This window comes from Coenobita brevimanus, chromosome 24, assembly GCF_032717465.1.
Source record: "Coenobita brevimanus isolate Jiangsu-jjx chromosome 24, ASM3271746v2, whole genome shotgun sequence".
Lineage (NCBI taxonomy): Eukaryota > Metazoa > Arthropoda > Malacostraca > Decapoda > Coenobitidae > Coenobita > Coenobita brevimanus.
This window is the reverse complement of record NC_136977.1, coordinates 3875121-3897293: the sequence shown is the minus strand read 5'-3', so window position 1 is coordinate 3897293 and position 22173 is coordinate 3875121. Positions and strand designations below refer to the sequence as shown.

Genomic DNA, 22173 nt, shown 5'->3' with positions numbered 1-22173 from the left:
CAAGGCCGAGAAGGAGGAAGGGCAATGACAGAAAACAACACATGAGACAAGGAAAATACCTGAATACCCGACTACGTTCAACTAAGACTCAGACAACTTTTGCTCATCTTAAAAAGGCTCTCAACTAAGAAAGTGTTAATCAAGGTTATGTATGACCAGTTCGGAAAGTCACTCCTGATCTGAAATTCAATCATCTGGGAATAGCAAGAACAGAATACATAATACGTCACCGGACTGAAAGGACTGACTCTGGGTGAATTAAGGGTTCGTCTCGGCTGAATAAAATCGTCGGTAAGAAGCAGCAGTAAAGTACCTGAAGTCAGACCTTGCCGTAAGGAGTTAACATGATCTGCAGCCGGGGCATATCAACCTACAGGGCGGTTTTTAGGCTAATGGAATATAAACACACACACACACACACACACACACACACACACACACACACACACAAATTATTAAATGCTCCTTACGGGGTACCGGTGGAGGCGTTTTTATGTCAATTTGCAGCCAAAGTTTTCCCTGTTGTGGGTGTGCTGATGGAGGGAGGCTCTAAAGTTCTCTACAGTGTCTTCACCTCAACCTGGCTCAGATTTTCGTCCTTCTCTCGCTTATTCCGGCCACCTCAGCGACAGAAAAAGATAACGGTACAGCTCTACTGTACATGCTTTCCACAGCACTTCTTCGTGACTAACACCATATTCTAGTGTTAATCTCTCGTTACGCCTTAACATTCAGGACGAAGAGACGACAATTTTAGGCCAAGATGAAGTGAAAAGAGTATAGCTTATTTTATTGCTGTGACTATCGCTCCACACCCTTTCCACAGCACTTCTTCGTGACATGCACCATATTCTAGTGTTAATCTCTCGGTACACCTTAGAGACGGCAATTTTAGGTCAAGTCGAAGTGAAAAGAGTATATTTGCTTCCTTTTATACTCCCGTGACTGTCGTGTTGCCCAGTTTTACACACTCTAATCCCGAGTTTGTCGTTCTGAAGGCGTTTTGGATTTTACGGTGTAGTGGGCAAGTTGTGGGAAATGTGTGTGTGTGTGTGTGTGTGTGTGTGTGTGTGTGTGTGTGTGTGTGTGTGTGTGTGTGTGTGTGTGTGTGTGTGTGTGTGTGTGTGTGTGTGTGTGTGTGTGAGAGAGAGAGAGAGAGAGAGAGAGAGTGGAAGTTGTGGGAAATGAGAGAAAGGGAAAGGGGAAGCTGTGGGAAATGTGTGTGTGTGTGTGTGTGTGTGTGTGTGTGTGTGTGTGTGTGTGTGTGTGTGTGTGTGTGTGTGTGTGTGTGTGTGTGTGTGTGTGTGTGAGAGAGAGAGAGAGAGAGAGAGAGAGAGAGAGAGAGAGAGTGGAAGCTGTGGGGAATGTGAGAGAAAGGGAAAGGGGAAGTTGTGGGGAATGTGTGTGTGTGTGTGTGTGTGTGTGTGTGTGTGTGTGTGTGTGTGTGTGTGTGTGTGTGTGTGTGTGTGTGTGTGTGTGTGTGTGTGTGTGTGTGTGTGAGAGAGAGAGAGAGAGAGGGAGCTGTAAGAGGTTAGGACGTGGAAGATGTAAAAATTTAAATGGAATTTGTTAAAAGAAACTGTGAGAAGTTAGAGAGAGGAATGGAAAAAAAAGAAAGAAAATTATGAGGGGTGTGAGATAAGAAAGAGGAGGAAAGTTATGAGGGGTGAGAAAGTGAGAGGGTAGTAGTGACAACAAGGTGTACGGAAAGAATGAGTCGCCGTCTGCCGGGTGTTACGTAATGCTCCCTTGTCCGTCCGTACTCTGCTAAAACTCCAGTAACTTCGTGGACTTAATCACACTATTCTTTAAAACTTCCCTGTGTGTGTGTGTGTGTGTGTGTGTGTGTGTGTGTGTGTGTGTGTGTGTGTGTGTGTGTGTGTGTGTGTGTGTGTGTGATCTTTGCTCCTGCACTTTCCTCATTTCTCTTTAAAACCCTCCCTGGCGCTGAAGAGGGACGCCTTCACGTGGTGGCATCGATATAACCGGGCAGATCTTCAGCTCGATTATACAAACATCCCTACACTCCCTCCCTATCCACAGACAGGAGGATGATACACTTCACAATGGCAACTTCAGCCTGCAGTCTATCGGGTTCACGTCCAGATAAACCTGACGCAACAACAGCCACCACCTCGTCCCTAAATGATGTATTTTTTAGTCTTGCTACTTTTAGATAATTTAATTTAACTCAGGGTGAAAAATCAGGTTGTGAATGGGTTATGGGGACTGTTTCTAACCCCTGACGACAAAAGGGGTTTCCAAAGTTAACAAAATCCCCTGAAGGTTAAGGGAAAAAATCGTCATCTAAATCGGCTAAACTCTGGCGGCTAAGATTTCGCTCAACGGGTACGGAATCTCCCTAACCCCCTTTCCTAGGCGATTTATTTTGCTTATTACACCTCACTGCCCTCTTGTGTTGTATACTTTCTTCTACAGCCTTACTTTCTATACGTAACGTGCAAAGATATTAACCAGACATATCAAAAAATAAATCGCTATGGAAAAGACGTTAACCGACAAGAATACAGGCCCTAGTGTTGGAATGAATAGAACATACGAATGTGATCATAACAGCGGAGAATTTATTTATTTATTTTTTAACTGCCTCGGATGGTGCAGAGTATAAGAACAACGCGAATTTTCCTATTATTTTTGGAGAAATTTTTGGTTTATGCCTCAGCACATCAGTACCATCCCACCTACAACACCCGTCTTCACAGGCTGTACTCCCCCAACGAAAATTAAGAAGACAGTGAGCTCGGACTTTCGAAATCCAATAATGCCATAAACGGGGTAAAACAAATATTTCAGAAAATTCGATACGCGTTTCATAGTTGTTCGACCGAAAAGTGGAGTGGTATTATTGTCATTAAATGTAGTTAACCCCTTCCGATTTCACAGTCGCTCTACAAGGATTTCCGGAGCTTACCAACATCGGGACAACTGCTTTTGTTGATGCAGGACGGTGAGTGGTTCTGGCCAAACATGGATGTGGTAAACTGTTTGGTCAGAAAGGACGCCTCACGCACCATTCAGAGGTAGAGAAATCCGTGTGATGAAAGTGGTAAACTGTTTGGTTGCAAAGGACACCTCATTCAGTACCTTCTATATATTCAGAAATGAAGAATTTACAGTGTGATGATTATGGTAAAAAGGCTTGGCTAGAAAACTTATTATCACTCGTCTCCCATTAAAATATTCAGGAGTTAAGAAATTCGTCTGGAGGCATAAAAATAAATAAATACATAAAATACGTCTTTGGACTGAGGGGTTAACTAATGCCAACCGCACCGCCTGCTTCAAACATCGGAGTTGAAATAAATGTTGTCTTGACGGAAAGGCATGTGTAAAAATAAATATTAACTAAGGTTACAAAATATAAGAACGTCTGGTGGGTGATAAATTGGTTTGTTTTCGAAAAGTGAAAATAAATGCACCTAGGTAGTACAGTAAATCATCCGAAGAGCTCTGTAGGGTATTAACAGGTCTGGAAAAAGCGCAGAAAAAAGTAAACGAGAGACTTGCACCTGATAACAAAACACTGACAAAAATATGATAAAAATGTGCAGTGACGAGTTGACCTGTATTTAGTTATAGCATAATTACATGAACATGTGATATTTTTTCATATAAGGCGTGCTTGTTATCTTAGCACTATTACCTTGAGGCATCTGCTATCGCAATACTAATAAAAATATACATTAGACAACGATTGTTTTGTGATTTTTTTTTTTTTTTTTTTGGTCCGTCTGTTGAGGAGCCTCCATACTCCGTTGACTTGTGCGAGTATTCGGGCATATAGTAGTCTTTTAAAAGTGCACGAGGTACTTTCTATACGGGCGTATTAATTGTCTCAACAACATTACATCGGGACTCTGATATCAAAACAGATAAAAATATACATTAGACAACGACTTTTATCTATTTATTTTTTCGAGTCCGTCTGTTGGGGTACCTCCAGGCTCCACAAGAATGTCCCAATATTACTTGGGGTCCGTCCTAACGCGGCCCCGAACGGAGGCCTCAGAAGGTTGGTGGCGGCGGTGGTGGTGGTGGTGATGGTGGAGGGGGGAAGGGGGCAGTCGACGGTGAAAACCACAATGTGTTCAGATGTGTGTGGCTTGCTGGTTGGCTGCACGGGAACGACTATGAAAACGGCCAACCATAACGGCATGTTATAAATTTTCCTCAAGCTAACACCAAACGATATGATCTAACTCACCCAATTCGAAAAGTTTTACAAGTACCCAAGAATTACATTATCGTGGCACCATGAGGGTTGTGGTATGGCCCGTCGCTCGAGACTACGGGAGCATAGCACCTGGCCTCCGAAAGAAAAAAAAAAATGAAGTTGGACGGACTGAATGGGTCGCTCGAAGAGATACATCCACATCTTATGGTTTGAAGGCAGCGAGAATAAGATAAAAATTACGTCATCAGTTGGAAAGGGGTTTAGAACTGCGCAGGCAAGATGGTTGATTGTTTTGCGTCTTCCCATCAAAGTCCCAAGTGCTCAAGTGGACGAATTCTACCCAAATCTAGAAAAGTTGCTTACTAGAGAGATAAACAACTTCGGCTAAACCTGGACCCTCTTTCACCATGGGATACTGAGGGAGAATAGTTCCATTTCCCTCCCCTCGCTGTAAAACTGGGTGAAAACGAGGAGGAGGGAGACCACATAAGTTGGCCAAGTAATTCGTCCTTAGCAACCGTTTTGTCTCTCTCTCTCTCTCTCTCTCTCTCGTGTAATTCACCGGGTCGGTCAGTATCACTGGATGGTCGTGATGGTCAGCTTTTACCCTCCCGGAAGGGAGCTGAGAGCTCATATAGTCCGATCTAAGGGCAAGGCTGTGACCTTCACACACGCACACACCCGTCCCCTTGCTCAAGGGGGACAGTAACCACCCACTTCGTCAGTGAAACTTTTCGCAACCTGAGCGAGGCGCGAACTCCCGTCCACCAGTTGGCAAGCGAGAACGTTACCACTGCACCAGCGTGTGTGTGTGTGTGTGTTTATCCTTCCGCATCAAGCTGCAAATTTTCTATTAAGGGTAATGCCAAAACCTTGCGCTCTCTCTCTCTCTCTCTCTCTCTCTCCAGACTAAGTCAATATCGGGGTTATGCCAAACCCTTGCACACTCAGTCTCTCTCATCTTCCCTTATGATTCTCTCTCTCTCTCTCTCTCTCTCTCTCTCTCTCTCTCTCTCTCTCTCTCTCTCTCTCTCATCCTTTACATCATACTCGCTTCTTTTCTCTCTGATTCTTTCTCTTTCTCCTAATCCTCTCCCTCTCTCTCTCTCTCTCTCTCTCTCTCTCTCTCTCTCTCTCTCCTATCCTTTACATCATACTCACTTCTTTCCTCTCTGATTCTTTTTCTTCCTCCTAACCCTTTCTTTCTCTCCTTCCCCCCCCCTCTCTCTCTCTCTCTCTCTCCCCGCCTTCGGATATGAAATGCACGAGGACGGTTGGCCAAACTTTGCATAGGCGATCGCTGCTTTTGCTTTACTCTCTCTCTCTCTCTTTCTCAACATTTTTTACACATACTCTCACCAATTTCTTTCCCATGCCTATGTTTATCTATCTGTCTGTCTGCCTGTCTCATTCTGTTTATCTGCCAGTGTCTGTCTGTGTATCTATCTACTCTACATCTATGTTTATCAATCTGTCACTCACTCAATCTATGTTCATCAATCAATCAATCTACAGTATGTATCATCATCATCATCATCATCATCATCATCATCATCTTCATCATCTAATCCTGTGTTACCCCATGAGAAGCGTCGGAACCCGAGGCTAGGCAAGTTGGTCCTGACATTTAAGATGAGAGTGACCAGCCTCATGCATCCCTGAGTGGCATTACGCGAGCAATAAACCCCCCCAAACCACCCCTTGGATATAACCTACACAGGCTGAATCCGGTTGGAGCACCTTAATTACCCACTAAACCACCAGGTGCCATAATTTGGTTATATGGTTGCCACCCAGCGTAGTAAGTGGCTTCCTGGTGTACAGGAAACTATCTGGCTTGTACCTCAGTGCAAAGTCACCAGCAGACGAAAGGAAGAGGAAAGAATGAAGGAAAGAAAGGCAGAAGAGGAAGGAAGGAATGAAGAAAGAGAGGAAAGGGCAGTCACCCGAGAACAGCACTATATCGAATGAGTGGATGGCGAGCGCCCCCAACTACCTCCTATCTATAAAATTTTCACAGCTCTATTCCCACATACCGTCTCTCTCTCTCTCTCTCTCTCTGAATTTTGAGGTCTGTGAATATTTGTTTAGTTCGGCTCGATATTGAGACGCGGAAATCGCCATCGCACCTGGGTATATTTGGGTATTTTTGCGTATGTCTGGGTGCTTTGGGAAATGTTTGGGTATTCTGAGGTATATTATTGTGGGTAATTCTGGGGGGTTACTTTTGGGTATACTGGTGTGGGAGGGTGTGGGAAAGAGAGAAACAGATGGGAAAGTTGTGAGAATGGTGTCGAAGGGAAATTATGTGTGGGTACGGGCTGGTATGAAAGAGGTGTAAGAGGGTATCAGGGTGGTGTGGGAGCATATGAGGATGTTGTGTGGAAAGCGTGAGTGTGGCGTAGGTGGTGTGAGAGAGTATACAGATGGTGTAGGGGTGGTGTGACAGGGTATGGAGGTGGTGTGGAATGGTAAGAGGTGGTGTGGAAGGTGTGGAGATGGTGTGGGATGTGTGAGTGTAGTGCAGATAGTGTATGAAAATGTATACATGGTGTGGGGTGAGGTGGGAAGGTATGAGGGAGCTGTGGAAGAATATGGGGGTGTGGTGTAGAAGAGGGTGGCGATGGTGTGTGAGCAATGTGGGTGTACTGGAGGTGGTGTGGGAGAGTATGCAGCTGGTGTGGGAAGGCATGAGGGAGGTGTTGGAGAGTAAGGGGTAGTGTGAGAAGTGTAGGAGTTTTGTAAGTGGCGTGAGAAAGTATACGGATGGCGTGGGGTGTCTGGTGGTTGTAGATGTGTGTGTGTGTGTGTGTGTGTGTGTGTGTGTGTGTGTGTGTGTGTGTGTGTGTGTGTGTGTGTGTGTGTGTGTGTGTGTGTGTGTGTGTGTGTGTGTGTGTGTGTGTGTGTGTGTGTGTGTGTGTGTGTGTGTGTGTGTGTGTGTGTGTGTGTGTGTGTGTGTGTGTGTGCGGTGTGGGTGGGTGTAGTGTGCGGTGTGGGTGGGTGTAGTGTGGAGTGCCTGCCTGACTTGCCTACCACACACTGTTGTCTCTGCCTCGCTTCACCGAACTCCTGCCTCATCAGGTGTGTGCGTGTGTGTGCAGGCCGCGGGGTGGGCAGCAAGGCAGGTAGGCAAGCAGAAGGAAGGAAGGCCTAAGGAAGTAAGGAAGAAAGGAAGGAAGGAAGACAGGGACGGACTAAGGCAGGAAGAAAGGCAGAAATGGAAGGAAGGAAGGAAAGGAGGAAGGGAAAAAGGAAGGATGGAGGGTATGATGGAAGGAAGAAATGCAAGAGAAAGGTAGGAGGGCAGCGATGGAAGGGACAAAGAGGAACGCTGAGATAGAAAACAGAGATAGGACGGGAGGAGAAATGCAGCCAAGAGGTAAGGCAAGCAAGAAGGAATGAAAATAGTAAACAGGGAAGGAAAAGAGAGGTAGGCAACGAAGAAAGAGAGGTAGGAAGGGATGGGATTGAGGGCAAACATGGATGAGAGAGGCAAGAAAGCAGACACAGGAAAACAGGATGGCAGGACGGGATGGAAGACGCAGGAAGGGGTGGTAGAAGAAGGGAAAAAAACTGACAACATAAATGACGTGAGTAAGGACAAGGATTAAGAGAAGAGAAAAAGAGCAGAAGGAAAAGAGAAGGAGAATGAAAATGGGAGGAGGAGTGGCAGGAAAGACATGAGAAAAGGTAGAGACGGCAGTAGGGAAGAGGGTGAGAGAAAGATTGAGGAATACAGTAACATGAAAGAGGAAGATAATGACAAACATATAAGAAAGGAAGGGGAAGAGGGGTGAGTGTAAGAGCGAGAAAATATAACAATAAAACAATGAGAAACAGAGGGAAGGGGAATGCAGAAGAGAGAGACGACAGGAATTATGAGGGAGGAAGAGGGAGAGGCGAATCAGAAAACTAATATACGAAAACTGGAGGGAAAAAACTTGGGGAAAAAGGATGGCAAAGAATGGAAAACAGAGGGAAGGGCAGAAGAACAGAAAATAAGTAAAAAAAAAAAAACAGAAAAACAAGTGGAAGATGATGATGATGATGATGATGATGATGATGATGAAGATGAGGAGGAGGAGGAGGAGAAAACGATAATGAATTGGGAAAATGAAACGAGAAAACAAGGAGGCGAGGGTGAAAATGAATGAAAGTGAAGGTAAGGATGGAAGTGAATGAATGATGGAAGAATGGACGTGACAGGGATGGAGAATGCTGGAATGGGGTTGTGAGGAGAGAGAGAGAGAGAGAGAGAGAGAGAGAGAGAGAGAGAGAGAATACTTAGGCTAGGAGGTAAGGGAGTGGATGGCAGGGGGAGGGAGAGGGGGAGAAAGGAAGGGAAAAGGAAGGTGGGATCGAGAGGAAGGAGGAGGAATGGAGAAGGAAGAAGGGAAGAGGGTGGAAGAAAGGGGGGGATGGGGAGAGGAAGGTGGGAGCGAGAGAGAGGGGGAGAGGAAGAAAGGAGGGAAGAAAGGACTGTAAGACCTGGTGATGAACTGCGTGAAGAAGGATAAGCATGAGAAACAGAGGCATCAAATCAAGTTCAGGCGGATAAAGACGCGAAGGAAACTCACGCAGAAAGAAGGAACCAAGGAAAATAAGACGATCAAAGGAGGGAAAGAAGACTACAAAGATAAAGTGGATGAGACAAATATAAACAACGATAAGAAGTAAAGAGAAACCAAGATGAGGAGGAGACAAAAGTGAAACAGCCTCACATTAAAAGAATGATCTAAAGAATCTACGAACGATGAGGTGGAGACAAAATGAAGTGGATAAGAAAAAAAAAATAACGTTAAGAAGAGGGGAAAGAATACGACGAAGAAGAGAAAATAAAATAAACAACGATAAGAGGAGGAGTAGAAGGAGAAGAAGAAGATTGAGTGGACAAGAGCAACTAAAAGAGAAGATAAATAACAGGTCTGGAGAATATGCAAATGATGAAAATAAGTTTACAGATTTTGCACAATAAGCAAGGGAAAAATAGCGAGAGAAAATGATAAATGGACAACCTGAGTGGGAAAGGGAATGGAGGAGAGATGTAAACCCACTCATCGTCGGGTCAACTCAGACTCTATTGCAGGTGGCTCCAGACGATTTTATTCAGGTGTGTGTATAAAATTAAACCTGAGAATCCTAAAACTGAGGCTCATTTAATTCCACTTGACACTTATCAGTGACCCCTTTCAGCTCAGTTGCTTGCCAGGTGAAGTCAGAGTGGAGTATAAATTTGACTAGAATGCGTCTCCTTGGTTACTATGTTTTTTTTTCATAGTAACCAAGGAGACGCATTCTACCTAAAAAAAAAAAATGAAACACGACTTTAGTACCAATTACCTCATGGTCCAAACAACTCAATCCCAGAGCTCTGACGATTTCATTCAGGTGAGTGAGTCACAGAAGCCAGAGTTTAATATTACATGGAAAGAGAGAGAGAGAGAGAGAGAGAGAGAGAGAGAGAGAGAGAGAGAGAGAGAAACAAGGTGAGATCAGGGACAAAACACCAGGTGAAGTCACAGTGGAGTATAAATTTGATTAGTAACCAAGGAGACGCATTCTACCTAAAAAAAAAAAACACACACACACACACACACGACTTCAGTACCAATTACCTCATGGTCCAAACAACTCAATCCCAGAGCTTTGACGATTTCATTCAGGTGAGTGAGTCATAGGTGCCAGAGTTTAATATTACATGGAGAGAGAGAGAGAGAGAGAGAGAGAGAAACAAGGTGAGATCAGGGACAAAACGCCACCCCCTTTCCCCCTTCTCCCCATCCCCCTCCCCAAGATCTCAGTGTCAGTAAATGAAAAACGACAAGACGACGAAGAGGCGAGGCGAATCTTAGGAAGGCGGAGGAAAGCGTTGGGGTGCGTCTCAGAATTCAATCTCTTCACCTTAAGACACGAATTCCAGATGACTGTTTTCTCTTTTTTTTCTTTTTTTTACTGCAAGAGACAGACGTAAAACTGAGATACTGCGCTACACCCTTTTCTTTTTCCTTTTATTTTGTTTCACTCCGTATCATGTTCTTATGCGCCAGAAATAACGTGAAAGGATTATGAACTAGATACATATATTTACTTTTCCTCCAAACTGACCTTCTTGCCAGGAAAAAAAAAAAGCAAAACTGAAGAATTATACTCGTCTTTCCATTACAGACGTATAATATACTGCACTTCATTTTCCTTTCGTTTTTAACGCGCCATCGTCCACGTTTTAAACTGTTTTTGTTTCCACCTCTGACTAATGATGTTATGAAACGCAGACCTGTATAATTCTCTGGCAGTGGAGAGGACAGCACATACCAGCAAAGCTGCAAGAATAACAACCCATTCCTCCCATACCCACGCACTATATATATATATATATATATATATATAGAGAGAGAGAGAGAGAGAGAGAGAGAGAGAGAGAGAGAGAGAGAGAGAGAGAGAGAGAGAGAGAGAGAGAAAACAGCAGAAAAAACAGCCGGAGTGACATATAGCATCGAAAATACACAAATACAGAGAAACCAGCTGGAGTATCATATATCAGCTAATATATACAAATACTGAGAAACCACATGGAGTATTTGATATAAGAACTAAAACACACACACACACACACACACACACACACACACACACACACACATATATATATATATATATATATATATATATAAGTCCAGCCGGAGTATTTTACAGCAACTAAAATACACATATAGAGAGAAACCAGCAGAAGTATTTGATAAGAACTAAAAACACATATATAAAGAAACCAGAAGGAGTATTTGATAAGAACTATAAAACACATAATAGTAAATAAGAACCAGCCGGAGTATCACATAGCAAGTAAAATGAACATATATATAACAGAGAGAGAAACCAGCTGAAGTATCATCCAGCAGCTAAAATGCACATATTTATAGAAAGAAACCAGCCGGAGTAGCTTACAGAAACTAAAAAGCACATATACAGAGAAACCACACGGAGTATATATTTTATGGGAGCTAAACTGCACATATACAGAAAAACCTGCCGGAGTGTGTGAGAAGTACAGGCAAACATGAAGTAAAATAAATGAAGAAAAAAAAAAAAATCGGGGGCCGAATGATAATCGCCCCCTAAAATGTGTTGTTGGATAAGATTCAACTTACCTACAAACCAAATTTGAAGAAAATTCGCAAAACTCAGCGGAACTGTCATCGCGTTTCGCAAAGAAGCCAATCCATATTAAATATATATGGCGGCTGGCATTCGTTTTTCTTTTATATCAAATCCTCACCAAAAGTAATGGGCTTCTGCACATCCACATAATTACTATTTCCAGAAAGTTTGGTGAAAATTCGTCCACATCTTTTCGAGTGATGTTGGCAACAGATACATACACACACAGGGACACACACACACAAGCACGCAGACACCCACCGACAAAGACTATATCGCCTCGCATTGCTAAAGGCGGGAGAGAATAAGAAATATATGGAACACAGGTTATTGTTACTGCTACCCTAGTGAATCTGAATGTGGACCTGTAGACTGGAGACTGAAGCTACGATCCCCTCCATGTAGAAGACACACACACACACACACACACACACACACACACACACACAAAGGGGGATGCATGAAATCTTAAAGAACCAAGGTTAGAAAGTCTGTAATCCACTGCAGGCGCCACGGGACGATATAATTCATCTTAGAGGGAACTTAAGGGGTCGGGAAGGTGGTTCATTCGTCTCGCTTAACGAACACAAGAGTCGGTGGGTAAGGAAGAGGGAAGAGGCTGATAATGGAGTTAAATGTTTCTTAAATGTTTCTTAAGTGCTACGTTGATAAATGACCTTAAATCTAGTTAGCTGCCTTAATATTACTTAAATAAATCCCCTTATATCTAGTGTTGCTTAAATATTACTTAGATAAATGCCCTTATACCTAGTGTTACTTTAATGTTACTTTGATAAGTGACCTTAATTCTAGTTAGTTACTTAAATATTACTTAGATAAATGATCTTAAATCTAGTTAGTTACTTTAATATTACTCAGATGAATGACTTTAAGTAAAGCTGACTTAGATAAATGACCTTTTATCAAGTTATTTTAATATTATTTAGATAAATTACCTGAAATCTGGCAAAGGCTATTTTAATATAACTTAGATAAACGACCTTAAATCTAGTTTCTTCATCATTAATACAGCTTATATAAATGACTCTAAAACTTAAATCTCTCTCTCTCTCTCTCTCTCTCTCTCTGATTTCAGAGAGTGAAAGAGAGAGGGACAGGAAGAGGCAAAAGAAAAAGGAGAGAAAAAAGTAAATAACCCGGAAGAGAGAAGAAATAGGAGGAGGAGAAGGAGGAAGAGGATCGAACCACCTACCTGCAGCGCCTCCGCCTCGTCCCTTCTTTCGTCCTCCGTGTTCATGGTGACGAATCGGAGGACGAAGAGGTTGAGGCAGGCGGCGACGATGGCCATGCCGAAGAGGATGAAGATGAGAGCGAAGGCCACATACTCGGGCTTCTTCTCAAGGGCCTGGTCCTTCTGCAGCGCCACCATGTCCCCGAAACCTGAAAGACGGAGGATATGAATGACCTGTGTGTGTGTGTGTGTGTGTGTGTGTGTGTGTGTGTGTGAGAGAGAGAGAGAGAGAGAGAGAGAGATAATGGTGGGGTGTCAACCATTCACCCACTTAATGTAGTGCAGCCTGCAAGTGACTCTACACTGAATGACTTGCCAAATAGTTTCCTGCATTCCAAGAAACCATTAATTACGCTGGGTGGTAACCATATAATTAACATAGCAAGTGGGCGCCCAGACGTCGAGTGGGTTACGGCGCCCCAACGTGATGTGCGCCTGAAATGTCAAATTCTAGGGAAGAATGGGGTTAACTAGTCACATAATGCGGCTCAGGGTAGAATGACTGGCTACCCTCGTCTTAAATGCCTGGCTCCGGGTCACTACGCTCCTGATGGGGAAATGCTAAATTGGATGATGGAAGGAAAAAGACAGATCCGTCGTCCAAGTGAAAGGGTACTGCTGAGTTCCAACCTTCCCTCAGAACAAGATGCGCAACAATCCAGGTACCTGTTTTTATTCCTGGCTGAGCAAAGACGAAGGGGAAACAAACTATGCCTAACAGTCTGACCAGCCCGGGAATGGATCTCGGGTTCTTTCAGTTGCGTGCTGGATGTGCGAACCAAAAAAACGAATGAAATAAAAACACTCTATCGTACTGATGGGATTAAGAGAGAAAGATTTTAAGACTGAGAAGCATGGCGGAGTGAGTGAGTGCGTGACTGAGTGAGTGGGAGGGTAGCTGACTGACAACTGTATTATCTTTATCTTATTTGTTATCATTGCTCTCCTTATCGCTATCATGACCTCAATCTGTGGAGAGGAAGATCAAGTTGAGAATCACTTATCTTCGTTATCCATATCGCGGTGTTATCAGTGTTTTTATCTGTTTTAATCGTTTTTCGTAAACTACCTAGGCTAAAGTGACGATTAAGTTTCCAGGAAGTTATTCTTGTTATCAATAATTTCTTTTGTAATTAATGATACTTCATTAACCTTCTTCTCCTCCTCCTCCTCCTCCCCTTCATCATCAGCATCATCATCATTATCATCACCATCACTAAGAAGATGCAGACACGAAAAATACACATGCATGAGACTACACCACCTAACATATATTTTTGGGAATATGCTGGTGAGGGATGATGACTGTTCGAATTTATAGTTTTGGAGGGAAAACATATACTCGTGTTCTCTCCCTCACACACACACACACACACACACACACACACATACACACACACACATATCAGGTGAGGCTGTAAAACTGATGAAATTCAGGTTGCATCCATTCTCTCTCTCTCTCTCTCTCTCTCTCTCTCTCTCTCTCTCTCTCTCTCTCTCTCTCACACACACACACACACACACATACACACATATACCGTATATCAGATGGGGCTGTAAAACTGAAATTCAGGTCGCGTCACCCCACTCCTCTCTCTCTCTCAAAAGGCACGACATGAAGGTGTAAACAGTGACAAGCTCAGGTCGTGCCCGGTGAAACGACAGCGATTTGCAGCGTAAATTGACGGGGAAGAACTCCATCTGCCCCCCGCTGCTTGAATAATGTCACCTCTCTCTCTCTCTCCTCTCTCTCTCTCTCTCTCAAGTCGACAGGAAAGGAAAGTGATATGTTGCTTTTCATCAAACACCCTACAGTTCTGCCCTGATCCTATCTCTTATATTCCTTCCTGTTTGTCCCTTAAACTCACTCTCCAGTATTTCCCCGACGACCCCGAGATTTCACCTCTCTCTCTCTCTCTCTCTCTCTCTCTCTCTCTCTCTCTCTCCTAGCAAGCTAAGTATGTATACTGGCTATACTGCACTGTAAGACGAAACACTGAATGAAGACGTGAGATATGAGAAAGACTACAAGTTATAATAAAGAAAATATGACGAAAATAAAAGAAATGAAGGGGCTACATGAAAAACTGTAATACTGTACTAAAAAAAAAAAAAAAAAAAGTTGAGAGAAAACGAAGGAAGAATAAAATACGAAAGAAAACATTTTTAGTAAGGATAACTATTAAAAACGAGAATAAAGACTGCACTCGAGAAAGCTAATAAACGACATCAGGAATAAGCAACGAGAAAATATGAGAGAGACAGAAAAACATATATATACATTAAAGGGGAACTGAAGCCGAAAAAAGAATATGGAAAGAAAAGTGAGACGAAAAATGAAAAGCGCCAGGATAACGCACTTAAAACGATGCAACTGGAAAATGAAACAATGTAAACAAAGGCACAGAAAACGGTACAATAACAGAAAACACACACACACACACACACACACACACACACACACACACAAACGAAAGCTTCCAGAAAAGGGAAAAATCGTCCAAAACAGAGGGCTTTAAGGACTAATGAACTCTTAGGCTTGGAATGAAAGGGGTAAAAAAAAAAAAGTTACCAGCGAAGATAGACGGACTTTGACCTGGGAGGTGACGGAAAGTGCTAAGTTACTTCCCTCTCACTTTGCTTTTGGGACAGGAAGTGTGTGATGGAAGGGAGGAGTGGGTCAGGGGTGAAGGGAGAATTCAAGGTCTTTCTCCCCAGCAGAGTATCCCATTAGACCTTGTTTCTCTCCTCTTCGTCCTTCGTCCTTTTCTCTCCATCCTCTACTCTCCTGTCATCTCTCTCTCTCTCTCTCTCTCTCTCTCTCTCGTGCCTTACGTTGATTACTAAGGAATTCAAGCAGGCATCGTTAATTCTCTCTCTCTCTCTCTCTCTCTCTCTCTCTCTCTCTCTCTCTCTTACTAATTTCTTGCGTGTTTCAGATACTGAGGCCTAGATAGACAAATAAATAAATGAAGAGAGAGAGAGAGAGAGAGAGAGAGAGAGAGAGAGAAAAGCGCCTCAAGTGAATGAAAATGAGCGACAATTCTAACTTTATACATTCCTCACACACACACACACACACACACACACACACACACACACACACACACACACACATTATTCATCCTGTCCTAATAAACACTGGAGCCTGCCTTCATTTCACTCATTTTCGACATGTGCTATTTACATCATTCCCACATACAATATGCATCTCCGAATTTGCATGGTGTTGCCTACGGACGGAAGGCATTCATCTTTGCCTGTCTCCGCCTGTTTCTGTCTCGGTCTGCCTGTCTTCGTCTCTTACTGTCTCTGTCTCTCTGTCTCTCTAATCCCGCATTTTTTTCTCACCCGTTCCCAGCAGTCTCTCACTGTCGTTCCCACCTTTTCCTTGCCTTTAATATTCCATCTCTGATATCCCTTTAACCCTCTCATCGTCGGAACAGCTCTAGTATTTATTTCCAGTTCACGCCAGGCGATTTTACTCAGCTGGGAGAGAGCCATGGGAGCCTGAGAGTGCTAATCCCGCCCATTTTTCGCCCATCACGCCGCCCATTCCATAAAGTTTCCACCCATCCTCTGCGGACATAAAGTTGACCTAACGACGCCTTGGACGAGGATATTCTCTCTCTCTCTCTCTCTCTCTCTCTCTCTCTCTCTCTCTGGATCCTGCCTCACCCTACTCTTTTCCTTCTTTTTGCCTATCTCATCCTTACCTACCCTCTCTCTCAGTTTCACTATCCTACCCCATTACTGCCTACTTCACCCTTCCTTCCTCGTTTCAGCTCTGACTCACCTTTTCCTCCCTCTCTCACCTTTCCGACACTATAGCTCATCTTCGCCTCCCTGCCACCCCCTGCCTCTCCATCCCTGTCTTATCTTCAACTTCACGCTGTCACACTCTCATCTCCCTGCCCCCCCCCCAAACCTCATCTTCCCTACCTTACCCTCACCCTACTTCACCCTCCCATTAGTTCACCTCACCTCCTTGCCTCACCTTCCCTGCCTTATCCTTACACTTCCTCACCCTTATCTCCCTGTCTCCCCCTGCCTCAGCCTCCCTGCCTTATCATCACCCTACTTCACCCTCATACTAGCTCACCCTCCCCTCCCTGCCTCACCCTTTCCGTCCAGTCTCACTTTCCCTACCTTACCCTCATCCCACTTCACCCTCACACTACCTCACCCTGCCTGCCTTACCCTCACACTGCCTCACCCTGCCTGCACACGGGTCTGCCTGGTCTGCGGGAGGCCATTAAGTCGGGGCGTATAGTTTGCATGTGAAAGGGTCTGCCCAGTTTCGGACAGGACCAGCCAGCCTACGCAACCTAACGCCATCCAACCATCCATTTAGCCAGCCATTCATCCATCCATCCATTCATCCATCTATTCCATCCATTCATCCATCCATCCATCCACCTCAATCATCTAATTTTCTTTTTTTTACATTTTCGTCCATCAATACATCCTGGCTTTCAACTGTTCTACCTATCAACCAAAACATCCATCTATCCAACCATCCAGCTATCTATACATCTATTTATTCTTCTATCTATCAATCCATTCTTTAAACTTTAATATTCTTTCACCAGTTCACTTACTAAGCCTTGCGAGTATATTATTAAATCTTCCTTACCATTACATTTTCATGACAATCCAGCTAGCCATCAGACCTTCCATGCACTCCACTATCCACCAGACCATCCATCCTTCTACGAGCCCATCCACTAAACGATCCATCCACCAATGCATCCATTCACTCTTCTAAACACACAACCATCCATCCAACCATCCATCCATGCATTTATCCTTTTATCAACTCATCCAGTAAACCATCCATCCACCCTTTCAGTCCCAAATCAATCCACCGAAATATTCACCCATGTTTCCATGCACACAACCATCCCTCCACCTATTCCTTCATCAACTCATCCACTAACCAATGCCCCACATCACTTTGTAAAAATCTTAAACCATCCAACCAGCCATCCAACCTTCCACTCATCATCCTTCCATATTAACTAACCACCCAACCATTCACTCACCCAACCATCCTTCCTATCAACCATCCAGCCACCTAACTATCGAACCATGTCAGCCAGTCACCCAACCATCCTTCATATCAACCATCCAATCAACCATCCACCCAACCATCTCACCAACAATCAACCATCCAACCACCACCCAATCACCCAGACAACATCCATCCAACCACCTAACCTTCCATCCAACCACCCATCCAACCACATATTAAACCATCCATCCGACCATCCAACCATCCATCCGACCATCCAACCATCCATCCTACCATACAGTGGCCCGACAGGTGGCCACTCGAGCCGCCTTTGTCGCCAACGCACCGTCCATACTGAATCACGCCACACAATGCAGCCACATGCCAAGAATTTCTGTCGTATGTACTCTGTCTCGACCATCTGTCTACTATTTCTATCTGTAACTGTGCCATCTGTCTATAATCTCAATCTATTACTATGCCATCTGTCTACTGTCAATTACTGTGCCACCTGTCTACTCTTTCTGTCTATTACTGTGCCATCTGTCAATTATTTCTGTCTATTACTGTGCCATCTGTCTACTGTCAATTACTGTGCCACCTGTCTACTCTTTCTGTCTATTACTGTGCCACCTGTCTACTCTTTCTATCTATTACTATGCCATCTGTCAACTGTTTCTATTACTATGCCATCTGTCTACTATTTCCATTACAATGCCATCTGTCTACTATTTCTATCTATTACTGTGCCATCTGTCTAGAATTTGTGTCTATTATTGTGCCATCTGTCACGCGCTTGTGTTACCTGTCTAGTATGTGTGCCACCTGTCTGGTATTAGTATCATCTGTCGCCTATTTATGTCATTTATCTATTATTTCTGTCTATTACTATGCCATCTGTCGTATAATTCTACCAGCTGCCTAGTATTGGTGCCACCTGTTTCATAACTATGCCAGCTCTATTATTTCTACCTTGCATTTGTGCCATCTGTCATGCATAAACGCCACCTGTCTCCTATGTGCCAACTGTCTAGTATTTGTATCATCTGTCTAGTATTTGTACCATCCGTCTAGGATTTGTACCATCTGCCTAGCATTTGTACCATCTGTCTAGTATTTGTACCATCTGTCTAGTATTTGTGCCATCTGTCTAGTATTTGTGCCATCTGTCTAGTATTTGTGCCATCTGTCTAGTATTTGCGCCATCTGTCTAGTATTTGTGGTATGTCTAGTATTTGTGTCATCTGTCTAGTATTTGTGCCATCTGTCTAGTATTTGTGCCATCTTCTTGTGTCTATGCCATCTGTCTAGTATTTGTACCATCTGTACCATCTGAATAATCTTTTTTTTTTTTTTTTTGGAGATGGCTAGAATGAAATGAAGTACCTACGTCATCGTGAGGAAAAAAAAATTGAAAGTAAAAATATATTACTACAGCATGGCCTATGGATAATAATAATAACAACAACAATAATAATAATAATAGTAATGATAATAATAATAATAATAATAATAATAATAATAATAATAATAATAATAATAATATATAGAATGGGTCAACAGAGGTCACAGTGAGACTCCTAAGCCTACTAGAACACGGCGACCCTTTCTAAGCGTGGGTTAGATTGGTTCTGTTTACCCCTTTCCCTTTATCTGCGTGAATTATGTGGCAGGGAGAGTGCTTGGTCGCCCTCTCCGCCTTCTGCTGCGCTGCGTGGGGGAACTACTCGTAGAGTGACACCGTGTGGAGGAGGGAGAAGGTTTGAGTGGAGGGAAGGTGGAGGAGAGAAAGTGTAAGGGATAAGAGTAATGTGAGGAATGGAAGGAAAGTGATTGGGTATAAGGGAGAGAGGAAGTGCTAAGGAGGGGAAGTATAAGGGAGCGAGGAAGTGTGAGGGAGAGGAGGTAGAAGGGAGAGACGGAGTGTGAGGGCTAGGAAATATAAGGGAGACAGGGAGAAAGGAGGGAGGCAGGATGAGTTGGAGGGAGGGAGTGGGAGTGTGATGGAGGGAGTGGGGAGTGTGACAGATGGGGTGATGATGCGTGGCTGACAACAAAAGCACCAAACATTCACCGAAACTACAACAAACAACCGTCGCTTTACAATCCAAGTCCCTATTTCAGTTTTAGGTATCAGCAGGCTAAGGAGGGAAGAATAAGAATGAGGGAGAAGGGAAATCTCGCAAGGAGGGAGAAAGTGAGGGAGGGCGGGGGAGGAAGGAGGAGTATCAGAGAAGGAGTGTGAGGGAAGGATGGAGAGAAGGAGGGAGGGCGGGATGGAGGAGTGGGAGAATCGGCATGGAGGAAGAGATGGAGGAGGAGTGTAAGGCAGGGGTAACTAACCTAACCCAATCTGGGGACACAGCATAAGTGGAAGTGGGTATCCTGCTCCACCACCAAATCAGAATTAAAGAGGCATAATATTTTCTGTTTATTCTACGATGTCCCGCCTAATTGGGTTAGAGAAAACTAATTTGTTCTAATATTTTCCCCGCCTCAGAATGAAGAAATTGAGTGATTTTTTTTTCCAACGATTTTACTCTACTGGGGTAAAAAGGAAAAATTTAACCTGCTTTCGTAATTTCTTCTACAACTTGCCTGAATTTTTTATCTATATATTTTCGCTGGGTACTTTGATGCTAGTTCTCCACCGCTTGTGTTTGTCCTTCCTCCTGTTTCTGGATTCTCATCTTCTATTCATGGTAGTGGGAAGAAGATGATGATGATGATAAAATGAAAATGCATATGGCAATGTTAATGATGATGACGATAAAGATGAAGGTGAAGATGATGAAGGTACTTAAGATAATGATGATAAATAAGATGATGATGATAATTATGATGATGATGATAATTATGATGATGATAATGTTTTTTACTTTCACTTTTGCACGATTTTCTTTTAGTATTCTTTTCCAGCAAGAACCAGAAGATTTTATATACCTGCGAGTGTGTCATATTAGCCAGGGGGTGGGAATACTGCCACCACTTTCATGATGGGGACAACTTTAGGACAACTTTAGTACTTCCTTCCACCTGACCACAAGCGATTTTATACGAGTAAAATTATTAATCTATACAGGAGAACTGGACTTTAGATATATGATTTTTTTTTATACATAATGGATAAAATATTCATGAACCCATTTTTTTTTTTTTTCATGAGGGGACGTCTTTAGGAAGGGCTCTGTCCGTCCGTCTCTCACTAGCTATTTTCGAATGCAGGGTGCTTCATTCCCGTACTCTTTAGCGACTTTATGGACACCACATCACATTACACCACACCACACCACACCAAACCGCACCGCACCACACCACACCACACCACACTAAACCGCACCGCACCATACCACACCACACCACACCATACCACACCACACCACCACCTTATCACATCACACAGCAGAAAATCCCCCTACCACACCAGCTTGTCACATCACACCACACAAAATCACCCTAACACACCACATCACACAAAATCACCCTACCACACCAAAGGCATTAAAAGAAGGGGCTTGAAGTTCACGCACCCAATACTTTTCACTTGTTCCATGTAAGCTTCTGTGTGTGTGTGTGTGTGTGTGTGTGTGTGTGTGTGTGTGTGTGTGTGTGTGTGTGTGTGTGTGTGTGTGTGTGTGTGTGTGTGTGTGTGTGTGTGTGTGTGTGTGTGTGTGTGTGTGTGTGTGTGTGTGTGTGTGTGTGTGTGTGTGTGTGTGTGTGTGTGTGTGTGTCCATCAGGTCACCATAAAAATAATCCTGGCTCCTCAACTTGGTCATTCCCTCTCCCTTCCTCCCTCCCTTTCCCCTCTCCCCCTCTCTCTCTCTCTCTCGCCTCTTCCCCTCTCCTCCTTCCCTCTCCCCTTCCCCTTCCCACCATACCCCCTCCCCTTCCCACCTCTCCTCCCCCTTCCCTCCCCTCCCTCTCTTCTTGGCTTCGGGGACACTTCCAACTCTCAACTTGTCCCTTGTCCTTTTGTCAGACCCCCCCCTTCTCTCTCTCTCTCTCTCTCTCTCTCTCTCTCTCTCTCTCTCTCTCTCTCTCTCTCTCTCACTCTTTCTCTCTCTCGTCATCTCTTCGCTTTGTCATTCATTTCACTGGGTCCTCTTCTTCCTTTTTTTCTTTTTCTTTTTTTTGTTCGTTTGGGGGCCTTTTTCTTTTAATCTCTCTTTCCTTTTCTTCCTCCTGGCGCCCTCTCTCTCTCTCTCATCACAGCTCCCCCACTCCCACATTATCTCCATCCAAGACAACACACAAAACGCGGCTAAGAAATTCAGAAACTTAGATTAGGGGCGGGCGGAGTTTAACGCAGCCGCCTCGCCAACTTTTAGAAGAACTTTCAATCAAGAAATGAAAATAAGTGTCGGGTTCCAGCAATGAGAAATACTGTTTTAACCCTTTTAGTTCGATGATGCGGTTTTATTCTTGATACGGTGATCTCTTTACTGACTTTCCGCACACGCACGCACGCACTAACACACATGCATGCACGCACACACAAACGTAAACACACACACACATACACACACACACACACACACACACAGAGGTAGAGAGAG

The 22173-nt window shown here is 43.8% G+C and overlaps 1 protein-coding gene across 1 annotated transcript in view; it reads right to left on the bottom strand.

Moving 5' to 3' along the window:
* Positions 1-22173, bottom strand: part of LOC145393415 (two pore potassium channel protein sup-9-like) — a 662554-nt gene that overhangs the window by 6305 nt on the left and 634076 nt on the right. The window contains exon 5 of the mRNA XM_080267509.1: positions 12564-12751. Coding sequence (XP_080123635.1) covers positions 12564-12751 — 188 coding nt within the window. The remainder of the gene's footprint in view (positions 1-12563; positions 12752-22173) is intronic.